The sequence below is a fragment of the Lepisma saccharinum genome, chromosome 2 (genome assembly GCF_977018435.1).
Source record: "Lepisma saccharinum chromosome 2, izLepSacc3.1, whole genome shotgun sequence".
NCBI lineage: Eukaryota > Metazoa > Arthropoda > Insecta > Zygentoma > Lepismatidae > Lepisma > Lepisma saccharinum.
Window position 1 is genome coordinate 161,644,788 of NC_139230.1, and position 14,056 is coordinate 161,658,843.

General features: G+C 38.5%; 1 protein-coding gene across 1 annotated transcript in view; it reads left to right on the top strand.

The window, feature by feature from the left end:
• Positions 1-1,705: 1,705 nt before the first annotated feature.
• Positions 1,706-14,056, top strand: part of LOC145984548 (uncharacterized) — a 40,969-nt gene continuing 28,618 nt past the window's right edge. Inside the window, exons 1-2 of the mRNA XM_083118198.1 lie at positions 1,706-1,953; positions 5,977-6,144. Of these exons, the coding sequence (XP_082974324.1) occupies positions 1,762-1,953; positions 5,977-6,144 (360 nt within the window). The 5' untranslated portion in view covers positions 1,706-1,761. The remainder of the gene's footprint in view (positions 1,954-5,976; positions 6,145-14,056) is intronic.

A 14,056-nucleotide genomic window follows, 5' to 3' on the forward strand; every position in this document is an offset into this window, starting at 1 on the left:
TTCTGTAGCCCTGAGTACCGACGTTTATTTTTTACATACGCACATACCAACCACTACTATGAAATGGCTGAGGGCCCCTAATTCGCGATTAAAATTACCACCTGAGCGCTAGTGTCGCACCAATATGGCCGCTCTACGTAGGATAGATCTTTGTTTACATTCAGTAGTAGTACGTAATAGCAGCGTGTTGTCATTGCTGGTATGGAAGAAACGTTTAAATTACGCGTTATATTTAAATATTGCGAATGCGATGTGAATTCCAGGAACTATAACGAAGGTGAAGCTGTGCTGAGAGCGAAGCATTTAATTATGATAAAAATAACACGGAAAACGCACACGAAACTAATGTATACGCACTGGTTTTTCAAAGCGGTGCTGTTTCATCTGCATTGCACCTCGGTTTAACTGCCTAACTGGGGCTCTCAGAAATGATTTGAAAATAAAGCAATTCACCTGTATTGCAAAGCTTGGGAGGAAATAAATGAAAACATGCTATTGCAGTTTTTTCCCCAAAGAGGCAGGCTGGTTTAATAACAACACCGGATAATGATAATAATAATAACAATAACAACAATTTCATTGAGGCTATTTTCAGTCTTCACTGAAAATTAACATACTGAATGAAACAGCAACATTAGCATGTCAATTATGTTTTTCTGACTTACCTTTATGATTACGGACATTGATTAATTCTCAAACTATTATCATCTTTGCACTTAATCGACTTGCACATGTTCCAAATTACATACATAATACATTGTTTTCGAAAAAAATGTTATATTCATAAAGAACAATTTAAAACTTGCTTTAGCCCGACCCTGTGGCCGAGTGGTTAGCACATCGCGCTGCGAAGCCAAGGGTCCCGGGTTCGAATCCCGGTCGGGCTTGGTTGTTTGTGAATGTCCATTCATCAATTTCATCATTTTATCACTCATCCCCATCTTCGTAAATTAGCCAAGAGGCACAAAACGCGAAGTAAAATAAACTAAATCAATCAATTAAAACTTACTTTCATGGCAATAAAATAATCTTTCCGAAAGATTATTTCGGAAAATAGAGTGAACAGACTCGTACATTCTTCGTAATTTCCTTGCCGCATTTCAGTTATGCCAATCTTGTCAATCAGTTGTTTTCTCTGATTTATTTAAACATTTCATTTTGTTGATTCCGCGGGGTGGAAAACACATGTAAGCTTTCCACTTGTCCTGAACCACAAAACGATTTAGAGCAAAAAACTGAACAGTATACTCTACTTTTTCGCATGTTCCCCATTTTTTGAACGGCTTCAACACGGCGAAGTGCAGCGAGGTGTCCTACGTGGAGTGATTCTTGAAAATCTCGCCAGATGGCATATCGGATAATTTTAATCGCGAATTGTCTCCACACTGCGGGGTTTTGTGGCTTGTAGATCCGGCACTGAACAGGTCAATAAATGCAAAGACGAGAAAATTACACTTACAAAATTCTTATGCAAATTATACGTAATACAAACATATTTGAATCATTTTACCATTTCATCTTCATTTATGCTTATCGCTGGGATTAGAAGAAAGAGGCAAGAAACTACATTTACACAGTAAGAAAAATACCATGTAAATATATATATTTTTAAATCCACGCACTTGATCTTCTACTGTTACTCGTTCCCATGGTAACGTCCTCTCCCTGATGTTCTCGTGTCAAACGAACTTTGTGGGCGCCATTTGTAAACACAGTGGAGTAAGCTTGTTTTTCTTCAAGTTTTAGTTTTGTTAATGTAAGATGGACGACGATCCTGGCAACGAGGTTGACGGCGAATACAGTCATACATATACTTGGACAAATGATAATTACGGGACGCGGGACGACTCTGAGATTGAAGATTTGACTGCTGAGTACTATCCTGAAGAAGAAATTGAGTTCATATTTCGCATGGTGTCAGATCTGGAGGATCCAGACTGCACCCTAATCCTTGTAAGATAATAGTTAACTCAATCGCTTAACGCGTCTAACTACGATGAGCTCGTAGATTTACAAATTAGATCTTACGCATATTCTGCCAGTGTAGTATTTGACTCAATATTCACACCGTTATTTAAATATGCATTATGCGTAGGGAACAGGATTAAAAGTTTAGTATCCCCGAAATGTCTGAAATTCCTTTATTTTCTATTTTTCACATTGGTACTTACGTATTCTGCATTCCTAAGGATTCTTGAAGGTGCCATTTCGTTTTTTTCAAGCAAATAATAATTTTCGACATATGGAGTAATTCTTGTTTGTTCGTTTTCGCTTGTGTTACACGCAATATGGCAGAGAAATCTTGACTAGCGTTGTCGATGATCAGTGGTTATACAGTGTTTCAACCTTCTTCATCAAAAAATACCTACTTTCGTGTTACTGATTTTGTATTTTTTTTCCAGGTTCGAAAACCCCACGAACCATGCACAGATAGCCCCACGAACTATGCACGTAGCCCCACAAACCATTCATTAATAGCCCCACAAACCATTCATAAATAGCTCCACGAACCATTCATAAATAGCTCCACGAACCATGCACGGTTAGGTTTGGTTTGGTTAGGTTAGGTTAGGCAAACATAGTTAAAATTGTCATGTTCTTGGAAAACAATGGTGTGGTTGGAAACACTGACCAGGGGTTACATCATCGAACGCTCGCAACATTTGATTCACATAGTGGAAGGACATAGAGGCAACAGCTTTCGTGCATTGGAGAGACATTAATCTTCAAAAATACATGATTTACCGGCAAAATAAATTAACCGATGGGAAAACAAACACTTCCACGACCTTTCAAAAGTGTACGGAAAGTCAGTTCGGTAAGTACTTTCTCCTGTAAAATTGAAGAAATACGTTTCGGGCATATACTATAATTTTACCGGAACAGGTAACGCTAGCACAAAATAAGCTGCATAAGTTATAAAGCAGCGTTCATGTTCACTAATGGGATTTGCATAAAAGTTCATTTGCAAAATATGTATTTTCAAAAACTACTAGGGCCGGTTTACCTAATGTACCCCTTTGATAATTATGTTGTCCCCCCCCCCCCTCTAATCAACAGATTTCAATGTTTTATGTAATATAACATTGGTTCCAGCACGTGGAAAACACAAGTAACTGATATATTTCATCCCAAAGCATGGCCCGCGTAGTAAAAACCTGTCATCTCGAGAACTTTCGCTGCTTTTTATTAGTAGAGACCGTTTGTATACACACTAAAATAGCGAAAGAACACGCCAGCAATTGCTATGAACTCCTAACCTAACAACGTAAAATTATACCTGCTGTGTGAAATGTTGTGTTGGGTTGTGCAAAGCCTATGGGCTGTTCTGCTTCATGGTAAGGTAACAGATGTACGTTATTTCACAACAAAACATCTCCGCGATCTAAAAACTACGAATAAAATTTTATGTGGGCCATATGATTCGATTTACGTCTTTCAACACATACTGCAGAGTTTTAGTGATTACTTAACATGTGTTTCCTTGACACAGATTTTTCACTTGCATATACTTCTATATAATTCTGTGCTTGCAAACAGCCATTCGTTTACTATTGTCTTGGTTACGAACGAACTAACCCTCCTACCTAGGTCACGTGTGAGATACGAAGGGGTTTCCGGTATCTGTTCATTTACCATATGGTGTGATGTGTACTTCCACCAAAATGTTTGTGAAGATTTTGTTCAATACATGCTTTCGTATTTAGGTGAGTCAGGTTTAGTTCCCATAGCATTTTAATAACCCTAAATGCTTTCGTGGTTATGTTAGGCAGGTCAGGTTTAGTTCTCTTAGCATTAAAATAACATCCCTAAACACTTTCTAAAAGAAAACCTAAAAAAACCTCTCTACATTAATTCCCACTAGTCCACGATATGTACTGTTGCTTTTATCAACGGAGAATGCATTGTCCACGTGGAACGCGCATGCTTGCGTAAGGTAATTTTTAAGTTTTTTTTACCAACATAAATAACTTTTTCAAAATTCAAATAGTGCTCATTACTTAAAGGAAGGTTCAAATTTCGTGTGACAATGATTGCCAAAATTCTACGATAATTAGGAGAATTTGGAAAGAAAACAATCTGCACATCATAAACCATGCAATATATTTCGGTAAAACTTCGATAGCGTCCCAACGGATTTCTTCATTTTCACACAAGAAACTACTTACCGAAATGAGTTTCTGTAGCATTTAGAAGTTCTTGTTGGTATTTTCTTTCATCGAGAAAAACCGATGTTGTCCGTATATGCTAAATTGAACGAAATGAGTGCTAATGGAACCTAACCTAACCTCGTAGGCATACCTCGTCCCCGTGATGGTTCGTGGGGCTATCGTGAATTTTGGGGGCTAACGTCAATGGTTTTTGGAGCTACCCGTGGATGGTTTTTGGGACTAATTTGAATGGTTGTGGGGCTAATGTCATTGGTTTTTGGGGCTAACGTCAATGGTTTAATAATTACTCTTGATGTCAAAAATCGAACTTTTTTCGTGAAAAAAGCAAAATAGCACCTTGAAGAATCTTTACAATGCAGAATAGGTAAGTACGAATGTTAAAAATGATGAAATAAACAAGTGAGAGGTATTGGGATGCTATTGAAGTTTACCAATATTTCATTTTCTTGAGGAAGTACGGAGGGTATAGACTATTAACTATTATTTACACGTCTTATTTTCTAGTACACTATGACCCAATTTACTTATGTATTTAATGAGTACCAAGATTTCAAAAGGCAATGAAGCTTTCTGAACACTTATGAGTAAAATTGTATTATTGTCAGTTGATTGTGCAGTATTATGGTGCATGGCTGCCTGCCCTAACTCAGCAGATGAAAAGGTGCATGCCCCGGACTTCCGCAAGGATGGAGAGTTGGGAGAAAAAGGTGAGTGCTTGATTGGATTGTGTGGACACGGGGCGTGAGGGGTCGATTAGTGGAAGCTAGTGTGGAGTCAACCTTGCACCATTAGTGGCAGGTATGTGTTTTCCATAGGGTCCGATTCCCTATTAAATAGCATCATTATAGTGCGAATTTCTATCTTTCACTTATAACTTCCATTAATTGTGTAATTTGGTGCAGAATCACTTGGGGATGGTTTCTGAATATCACGGCCTTCTCTTTTTATATAGACCGCCCCAAGGGGCTCTGTACAGTATGTATGTTAAAGCATGACTCAATGTGTAATTACTGGATGCTGATCTTGTAATCATACGTATACTGAGTATACATCACATCAATTCCATACCAGTCTATTTGTAGGTGTTGAAGAGGCATAATGATATCTTGGAAACAGTTCTAAATGTTTAATGATTTTCACAATTTTTTTTTTATAATTAGGTAGTCTTGCAGAATTGTGGAAATGATTGTGCATGCAAATTTGAAATTTAATAACATAATTAGTGCAGTCTAGATTTTATCTGTGAAAATAAAAGATATGAAAAGTAGCTTACACAAGCACCTGCACTTCCCATTGAGCAGCCATTCTTCATTTACTGTCATGTTCGACACAGACCACTGTTATATTTTTTATTCGAAGCTTGAAGGGATGTCATAATTGAGAGTAGATATCAACACAATTAGATAAATTAATTTAGTGCTAAATAAAAGCCTTAGAAGACCTGACCCACTTGGCACACATGACCTAGATGCCAGCAGCAGTCCATAACCAAGATGACAGAAAACAAATGGTTGCTCATACACAAAGAATCATAAAGAAAACATATGAAATACAAACACAGAAAGGAAGTGGGGATGTATTCAAATCACTGAATGATGGAAATTTAATAACAAATATGAGTTTATATGTTCCATCAAGTTTATTGTCTACATGTATATGTTTGTTTAATGCTTATTTATTTGTACACCTGTATGGGCACTTTTTTTATGCATTATTTTTCCCAACTTTATCACTTCCTGGTAATAATTAAGTTGTATCATTGTAGTGAGATGTTTCGGTTGTAACCAAGGTGTCATCTTTTCAGCCAGCAATTTCTGAGGGTAATGTCACACCATTGACTATGGATCTGCTAATAGAGACAATGAAGCCAAGAAAAGTTGGTTATATATGTCATCCTGTCATCAGTAAAATTGCTGGAGATCATCCTACCATTCTGAAGATCCTGAACCTCATCCTGTGTCCAGTGCAGAGGGTAAGCATGATAGTGAACATAAAGATGATGATAAAAAATAGTTACATTTAAGGGATGCGACCAATGTAAAGATTATCAATACCAGTAATCAATATTCAACTGCTCTGACATAAATTTGCAGATGTTCCATTAAGGAAAATGGTATATCACTGCTTTTTTTATTGCAAATACATAGAGAGATAACTCCAATAAGTTTTGCCAAAAGTCTACAGACATTCATATGCAAAATATGAGTACATGAATTACACTATTATATTCATTAGAAAAATAACAAATTTTGATTTGCACTAAATTATGTGCTATTTGTTGAAACATTGAAAATCTCCAATATTGGCAATTGTATTGATAAACCAATTCAGCAATATGCATATTTGCCTAGTACTGATATGGTACAAATTGATCCTTCCCATCCCTAATTTCAATTTTTGTGAAATTTTATTTTGAATTCTTTTTTATGTACATGTGATGTTTCATTAATTCTTCTTTGATAAAGCTCTTAACTTAATAGACTAACTAAAAGCGTTAGCAAATGCCAACTTCAGCAGTTGTTTGCATGTGTTTCTGTGTGTTGTACTTAATTAATTCAATATTGAGCCATTCCATTATGATAATATAGTGAAGTAGAAAATCATTGTAAATATAAAGTAAAACATGAAAATACACATCACTTCATGAACTGCTGCCCATAAGCCCATGTACTTGAATGGTTGTAGTATACCCAATTGTATAAGAAATAGTAGGTAAGTTTTCCATTACTATTTTCATTCATACTGTTTCACAATATGATGATCATGCATTGAAATAAAATTGTCAATAAGCAGAGGAAAGCATCTGCTTCGAATCAACAGATTCCCATTCCTTAAAACAATGCATAATAGTAGAATTATAAAAGAGTATGAAAATAATCAAGGATAATTTGCCTACTACATCATTATATTTATTATATTTGCCATTGGCTGTACCACTGGGTTAATTTGGCTTTAAATGTTAATTAACATTATGTTTGCAAACATACTTGTGCAGCATTTACAACTAGAGCTGAACCAATACCAATGCCGATACTCTCACTGATACCGATACTTGTAAAATTCGATTTGAAAATAATAAAGGCTAGTTAGCAAGTTATACTAACTCATCACATCAAATTCCTTTAATGACATTAAATAACTCCCAAATTATTCTCATGTAGCATTATAATACAGTGGCCGCAATGGAAATCTTTACATTTGAACGCAATTGAAATCTTTACATGGTTATCGCACGTGCCAACTATGCCATTGTTATACTCCGAAAGCCGCAATGGAAATCTTTACATTTGAAAGCATTTGAAATCTTTACATGGTTATCGCACGTGCCAACTATGCCATTGTTATACTCCGAAATAAATAAAGTGGGAGGGGCTTTGGCTAACAGTCTTTACAAGGGAACCAGAGAAAAAGGAGTCCCAGTTGTGGTATCCAGTGCAAACAATTTCCCTGTGTTACAGAAGTGTGCAGTTTCGTCATTTCATTGTTTCTGCCTAAGAAGACAATGGGGAGGAAGAAGCTGACAATGTAAGAGAAGACTCGTGTCTTGACTTTGCTTCAACAAGGTATGTCTGTAATTTGTGTTGCAGCTGATTTGCAAGTTTCAAGACAGGCTATTTACGACCTTAAAAAAGCAGCTGCATGTGTACAACTTGGCGTGGTAACACCTAAATGGAATGTAGGCTCTGGGGGTACCAGAAAAACGTCTCCACGAACCAACAAGATTTTGAAACTTGAAGTTATATCAAATCCATCGATTACAGCTGCACAGTTGAAGAAGAAGCATCCAGATCTGCTAAGTGGTGTATCCATCCGCAGCATACAACATCGACTACAGAAAGACCTTCACTTACCACCTCATCGTGCTGCCAAGAAACCACTTGTAACCTCAACTATGAAGTCGAAAGGCTAAATTTCTGCAGAAAATATTGACGCTGGACATCAAAAGACTGGCAAAATGTAATGTTTTCTGATGAAAGCATGTTTACACTTGTTAGATCAGTATCAAAAATGATGAGAAGACCAAAAAATGTGTCATGGTATGATACGAACTACACTGTTAAAGCTGTTAAACATCCGGCTAGTGTGATGGTATGGGGTGCATTCAGTGGTACTTATGGTAGAGGGGGGACTATATTTTCTCCCCAAACACGTAACCATGACGGGGGACCAATACATAAAAGTATTGGAAGAACACATGTTGACATTCTGGACAATTCATGAATGTCGGTACTTTATGTACGATGATGCGCTAGCTCACAAGAAGAAATCGGTAAAAAGTGGTTGAATGACAATAACATACCAGTTCTTGAATAGCCTGGTAACTCACCTGACTTAAACCCAATTGAGAATGCATGGAATCAATTAAAGAAAGAGGTTCAAGAAAAACAACCATCTACCATCGCAGAGTTACAAGAGCTGCTGAAGAAGTTGTGGGTGACAATGGACAAAAATTATTTTGAAAATTTGGCAGATTCAATTATAAGAAGTTGTAGATGCTCATGGAAATATGACAAAATATTGATAGTAAAAAAATTGTGAAATTTTGAAAGCTATGAAACAAAGAAGAATCAGACTTTCCTTGTTTTTGTTGCTTTTTTTACTTATGTAAAGATTTCCATTGCGGCCACTGTACTTTGAGCCGTGGTGGTCTAGTTGGTAGGGCATCTGACTGCCACGTAGGAGATCTGGTGGGTTTGATTCCCAGGGTGGGTGATCAAAGGTCAATGTTTACTGCATTAAATAAGATGGCTATTGATATTTGTGTTTTTTTGAAAATTCGAGAGATTTTTAGGATTTTCTGGCATAATTATTACGATATCCCTGACGTTCGTAGACTGAGAATAAAAATATGCTTAGGAATAGAGATATAATAGCACATATTCATTATCTAGCTTACGTGCAGTTAAGACAGCTACAATTTGTGTAAAATAACTGTCCTGGCAAGGAAATTAATGTCAAAAAAGTAAAAGATTGAATATACATTGAATAACAAAAATAATAATGTTATGTCCAGTTGATGAAAAGTAAAGTGCTCCCCTGTGCATAGCACCACACCATGGAGGCGTATAGGGGGTGTGGGGGTAACGCCCCACACTTTCTTGATCCGGTCATGACTGCGGGTGATGTGATCAGCATCATGCCCCTGACTGCCTTTACCCCCCAGGGTTTCCCCCAGGTACCCATGTTATTCGACGCTGGGTGGGCGCTGGGGCCGCTTCCAACCTTAGAAAAGTTCCCGGATTTGAACCGGCCGGGGATCGAACGCGTCTGACTACCATGCTCAAGGTCCCGGGTTCGATCCCCGGCCGGTTCAAATCCGGGAACTTTTCTAAGGTTGGAAGCGGCCCCGGCGCCCACCCAACGTCGAATAACATGGGTACCTGGGGGAAACCCTGGGGGGTAAAGGCGGTCAGGGGCATGATGCTGATCACATCACCCCCAGTCATGACCGGATCAAGAAAGTGTGGGGCGTTTCCCCCACACCCCCTATACGCCTCCATGGCGTGGTGCTATGCACAGGGGAGCACTTTTACCTTTTTAATTTCTAATAAGTAGTGTTGTACATAAATCTTATAGGAGCCTCCGCGATGGCATAGTGGTAACATCATCACCTTGTAATCAAGGGATCCTGGGTTTGATACCTGATGGAGGCACATAGTGGTTGAGATTCCACTTCAAACTGTAGGCCCAGTCCTATCTATGCATAAAGTGGACTTGATACAAAAACTCAAGCTCAATCTTCTTTAGTAGTGTCATTGAAAGCCGTGTGGTCCTAATCTAATCTCTGCGGAAAAAAATAACCCTCATTGACCGATACCAGCAGGCAGACAAAAGACTGACATAGATGGGTAGAGGACAAGAAGAATTGCTGAATCCACTTCCCACTTGAACGTATATAAAACATAGTTAATTACACAGCGACCTTCATCCCTCTTTAGCAAGAACTCTGCAACTGCCTGACCTGGCATTAACGCAGTGTGTGGTTTACTAAAAACTTCCTCTTATCTTACCCCCATGAGCTTTCAAGCAAGAATTGGCAGTGAATGGTTTATTTTACTTTCACAGCATTAACTAAGCAGTTATATGCCTTCATGGCCACATTTGGGTTCAGCTTTCACTTACTCATAGCTTTGATCTTACCATCTGCTTCCCAGGAGGGTGAGGGTTTATGATCCAGTGTTTCTATTAAAATATATGGAACTTCGTGTGCCAGTCTCCCAATGTCACAAGAAGGGTGAACATACTTAAAAAAAGGACAAACATTGAGACGAGCTGTTGCTCTTGCCCACCCGCTCTTCTAGCCACTGAAAATCTTTGATATTGGTAGAAAAAATTAAACCGATACATACTGTGTTGGTATCGGGTCAGCCCTATTTACAACTATCATAATTGTTCTTGTTTTAGTAAAAAGTGGTAATATTTGGGGAGGTGGGAGGTCACAGCTAAGCAACTTTTGACCACAGATTATTAGAAGAAAATAAACATTTGTATATGTAGGCCTGTCTATAGGAATATAATTCATTGAGTATTTTTCTTGAGGGAGGGTTTCAAGGTCAAGATTCTTTCTAGTCCAGGTGCATGCATGAATTTTTGAGTGCATATTTTGAAATTATAATGTTTTTCCATGAGGGAGAAATGTCGAGCATCTGAGTGTTAATTGAGTACAACTTTTTTCTAACTTCTCTTGGTTAAACCACAGAATATATCATCATTGTGTGATGTAGCTCTCCACTGCTGAGGATTCATGCCATGGATATGTTTCATGATGTTTCATGATATGTGGTGCAGATAGTGTAAAGTTTGATATACTGGATAAATGTAGGCAACAAGATGTAACAGTCATGTTTGGCGAGTCAGGTTGCTTCAAGTCGACTTGGAGATTTTGCAGGTTAAGCATTCAATGGGTAGAAGTTATCTTCCATTGGCCATTCAGACATCTGGCAGCCAGAGCAAGTCAAGGAAAACTTGTCTTGTTTCATCTGCAAGAGATCTTGCAAGATGGCAGCATCAGTGTAACTGTATCCAGTTTTGGATAAATTATTGTAGTAAGGAGTACCATATGTGGCATTCCTTCAATGATGGCAAGGATGCAGTTTTTGCTCTTTGCTGCTGATGCTGAAAGTAATCAATTTCTAATCACTGAAGATGAAGTATTGCCTTCCACATATTAGCTTCTCTACGTGGCATATCTTGATGATAAATCATAAACACCAAGCACCTAATCAGATACATAAAATCATCATGTCACATTAATTTTGCCTGTAAGAATTTGAAGCAACAATTTACAAGACAGAATTTGTATATTGATAAATTCACCTGCTTGCAGATGGTAATCGTGCTGAAAAATGTACTTACCTTGAATTAGGTCTGGTGAAAATAGGTGTACACTTGTCAAGAAAGCAGACCACACTATGTTTCTTCAATCAACTCCATTTTCTTCTCCATAGATTCTGGGATTTTCTTTTCTTTATTTGGATGGTGGAATATACAAATGGGAAAGGGAATGTTGGAATCAATCACATTTAGTGCAATTTTTTCTTTGTATATTACAAGAGAAACTGTTCCATCACCCTTCCATAATAATTTTTCTCAACTATACCGGGTTTTCGTAAATGATTGTCGGGGTTTCCTCATTGTTGTAACCGATTTGGGTGAATGACACGGTGAACACAAATGCACGATATTCTTGAGAAACTCAACAAGTTTTGTTCCTTATTTGTTTCATAGACCTCTGTTTCCAGATTCTGCCGCTAGGCGGCAGTTTTCCAAAATGGCGGATATTGCTAGTGAGAAGGCGTTCTGTGTCCTTGAATATCACGCAACGAGGTCCGTTACAGTTGTGCAGCGACATTTTCGTGCACGATATCGGAAAGATGCACCATCAGACAATTCGATTAGAAGGTGGTATGCGCAGTTCAAGGAAAAAGGTTGCATTTGCAAAAACAAAAGCAGTGGTCGACCATCAGTGCCGGAACATGATGTGGAGCGTGTTCGTGAAACCTATCTACGGAGCCCGAAGAAATCGATTCCTGCTGGATCCAAGGAACTAAACATACCGAAGACAACATTATGGAGTGTTCTACGAAAACGGCTCAACATGAAACCATACCGCCTAAGTCTGCATCAAAAGCTAACACTTAACGACCGTCGTGTACGGGAAACGTTCGCCAGCGATATGCAAAATCTCATGACTGACGATGACAATTTCATCGAGAATTTCGTTTCCACTGACGAGGCGACATTCCACCTAAGTGGAAAAGTAAACACACACAATGTGCGCATATGGGGAACGGAAAATCCTCATCAGTTTGTTGAATTGGTTCGGGACTCGCCTAAAGTGAATGTTTTTTGTGCTGTGTCACGAGAAAAGGTGTACGGTCCATTCTTCTTCATGGAGAAAACAGTTACAGGATTGACATTCCTGGATATGTTGAATGAGTGGCTATTTCCTCAAGTGGAAGAAGATTCTAATACCTTCATCATTCAATTGGATGGAGCCCCACCTCATTTCCACTGTGAAGTGCGATCATTGCTCAACAGAAAATTACCAAAACGTTGGATTGGGCGCGGGAGTGATGAGGATGAAAACCTTTTATCATGGCCGCCTCGTTCCCCTGACCTTTCTCCTTGCGATTTTTTTCTCTGGGGATACGTAAAGGATACCGTTTACTATCCTCCATTACCCACTACCATCGAGGAACTGAAAACACGCATAACGAATTCCATCAACAGTGTTACACGTGATATGCTATCCCGAGTGTGGCAGGAAATGGACTATCGCTTAGATATCTGCAGGATATCGCGAGGCGAGCACATGGAACATTTGTGACTTTGTCATAAAAACTTGGTGAGTTTTCTAACATTTTGCAAAAAATTGCATGTGTCTACCTTTATTACGTAAAGTACAGTGCTTGTTTGTAACCCCGACAATCATTTACGAAAACCCTGTACATTTCCCACTTCCCAATAGAGAATGTTCATGCTTTTAAATCTGCATCTGGGGTTATGTTTAACCTTTTGAGTCCCAAGGCCATTTTCACATGTAACCCCCTTGGTCCCGAGCCGTTTTTGAGCAAAATGCAGAGTTTCAATTAAATGAGTGTAGAACGGAGACTCATTGCCCTAGAGAGATGAGTGATATACCGTTGTATGCGGAATGAACCAGAGATTCAGACTATATGAAATTTATGCAAATTCGGTGTATATGTGGCAGGGGGAAGGGGGATAACTCTCAAAATTCCAAAATTTCGGGAAATAAATTAGGGTCCCCTTTCCCCCCCAAGAAAAAAGTACATGATGGTGTCGACATGCACATGGAAATGATCACTGACATGTAAGGAACACAAAAATATTTGCATTATTATCATATGATCAATGTAACGTGAGTTGTACCCCCAAAAGGAATGGTCGGCATGCCATTGATTCAAGCTTCAAAATGCAGCAAAATGCAGTGGTACCTTGAAATGACTTTAGATCAGAGACTATTTGCCCTGGAGATATGAACAATATACCGTTGTACGCAGAATGAATGACAGATTCAGACGATATATAATTTATGCACATTCGGCGTACATATGGAGGGGGAAAGGGGGAAATCCCACGAAAAATACTTTTTTTAAAAAATGGGGTTTCTCCCCCCTGCCCCCTCCCCCAGAAAAAAAATATGAAAAGTTCAAAATGCACATAGAAATTATCACTGGCATGTAAGAAACAGAAAAATATTTGCATCATTGTCATATGACCAATGTAACGCGAGTTGTACCCCTGAAACGAAAGGCTTGTACGCCACTGTCTCAAGCTTCGGAATTGAGCGAAATGCAGAGTTACATTGAAATGACTATAGATCAGAAACTAAATGCCCTAGAGATATGAAAGATATACCG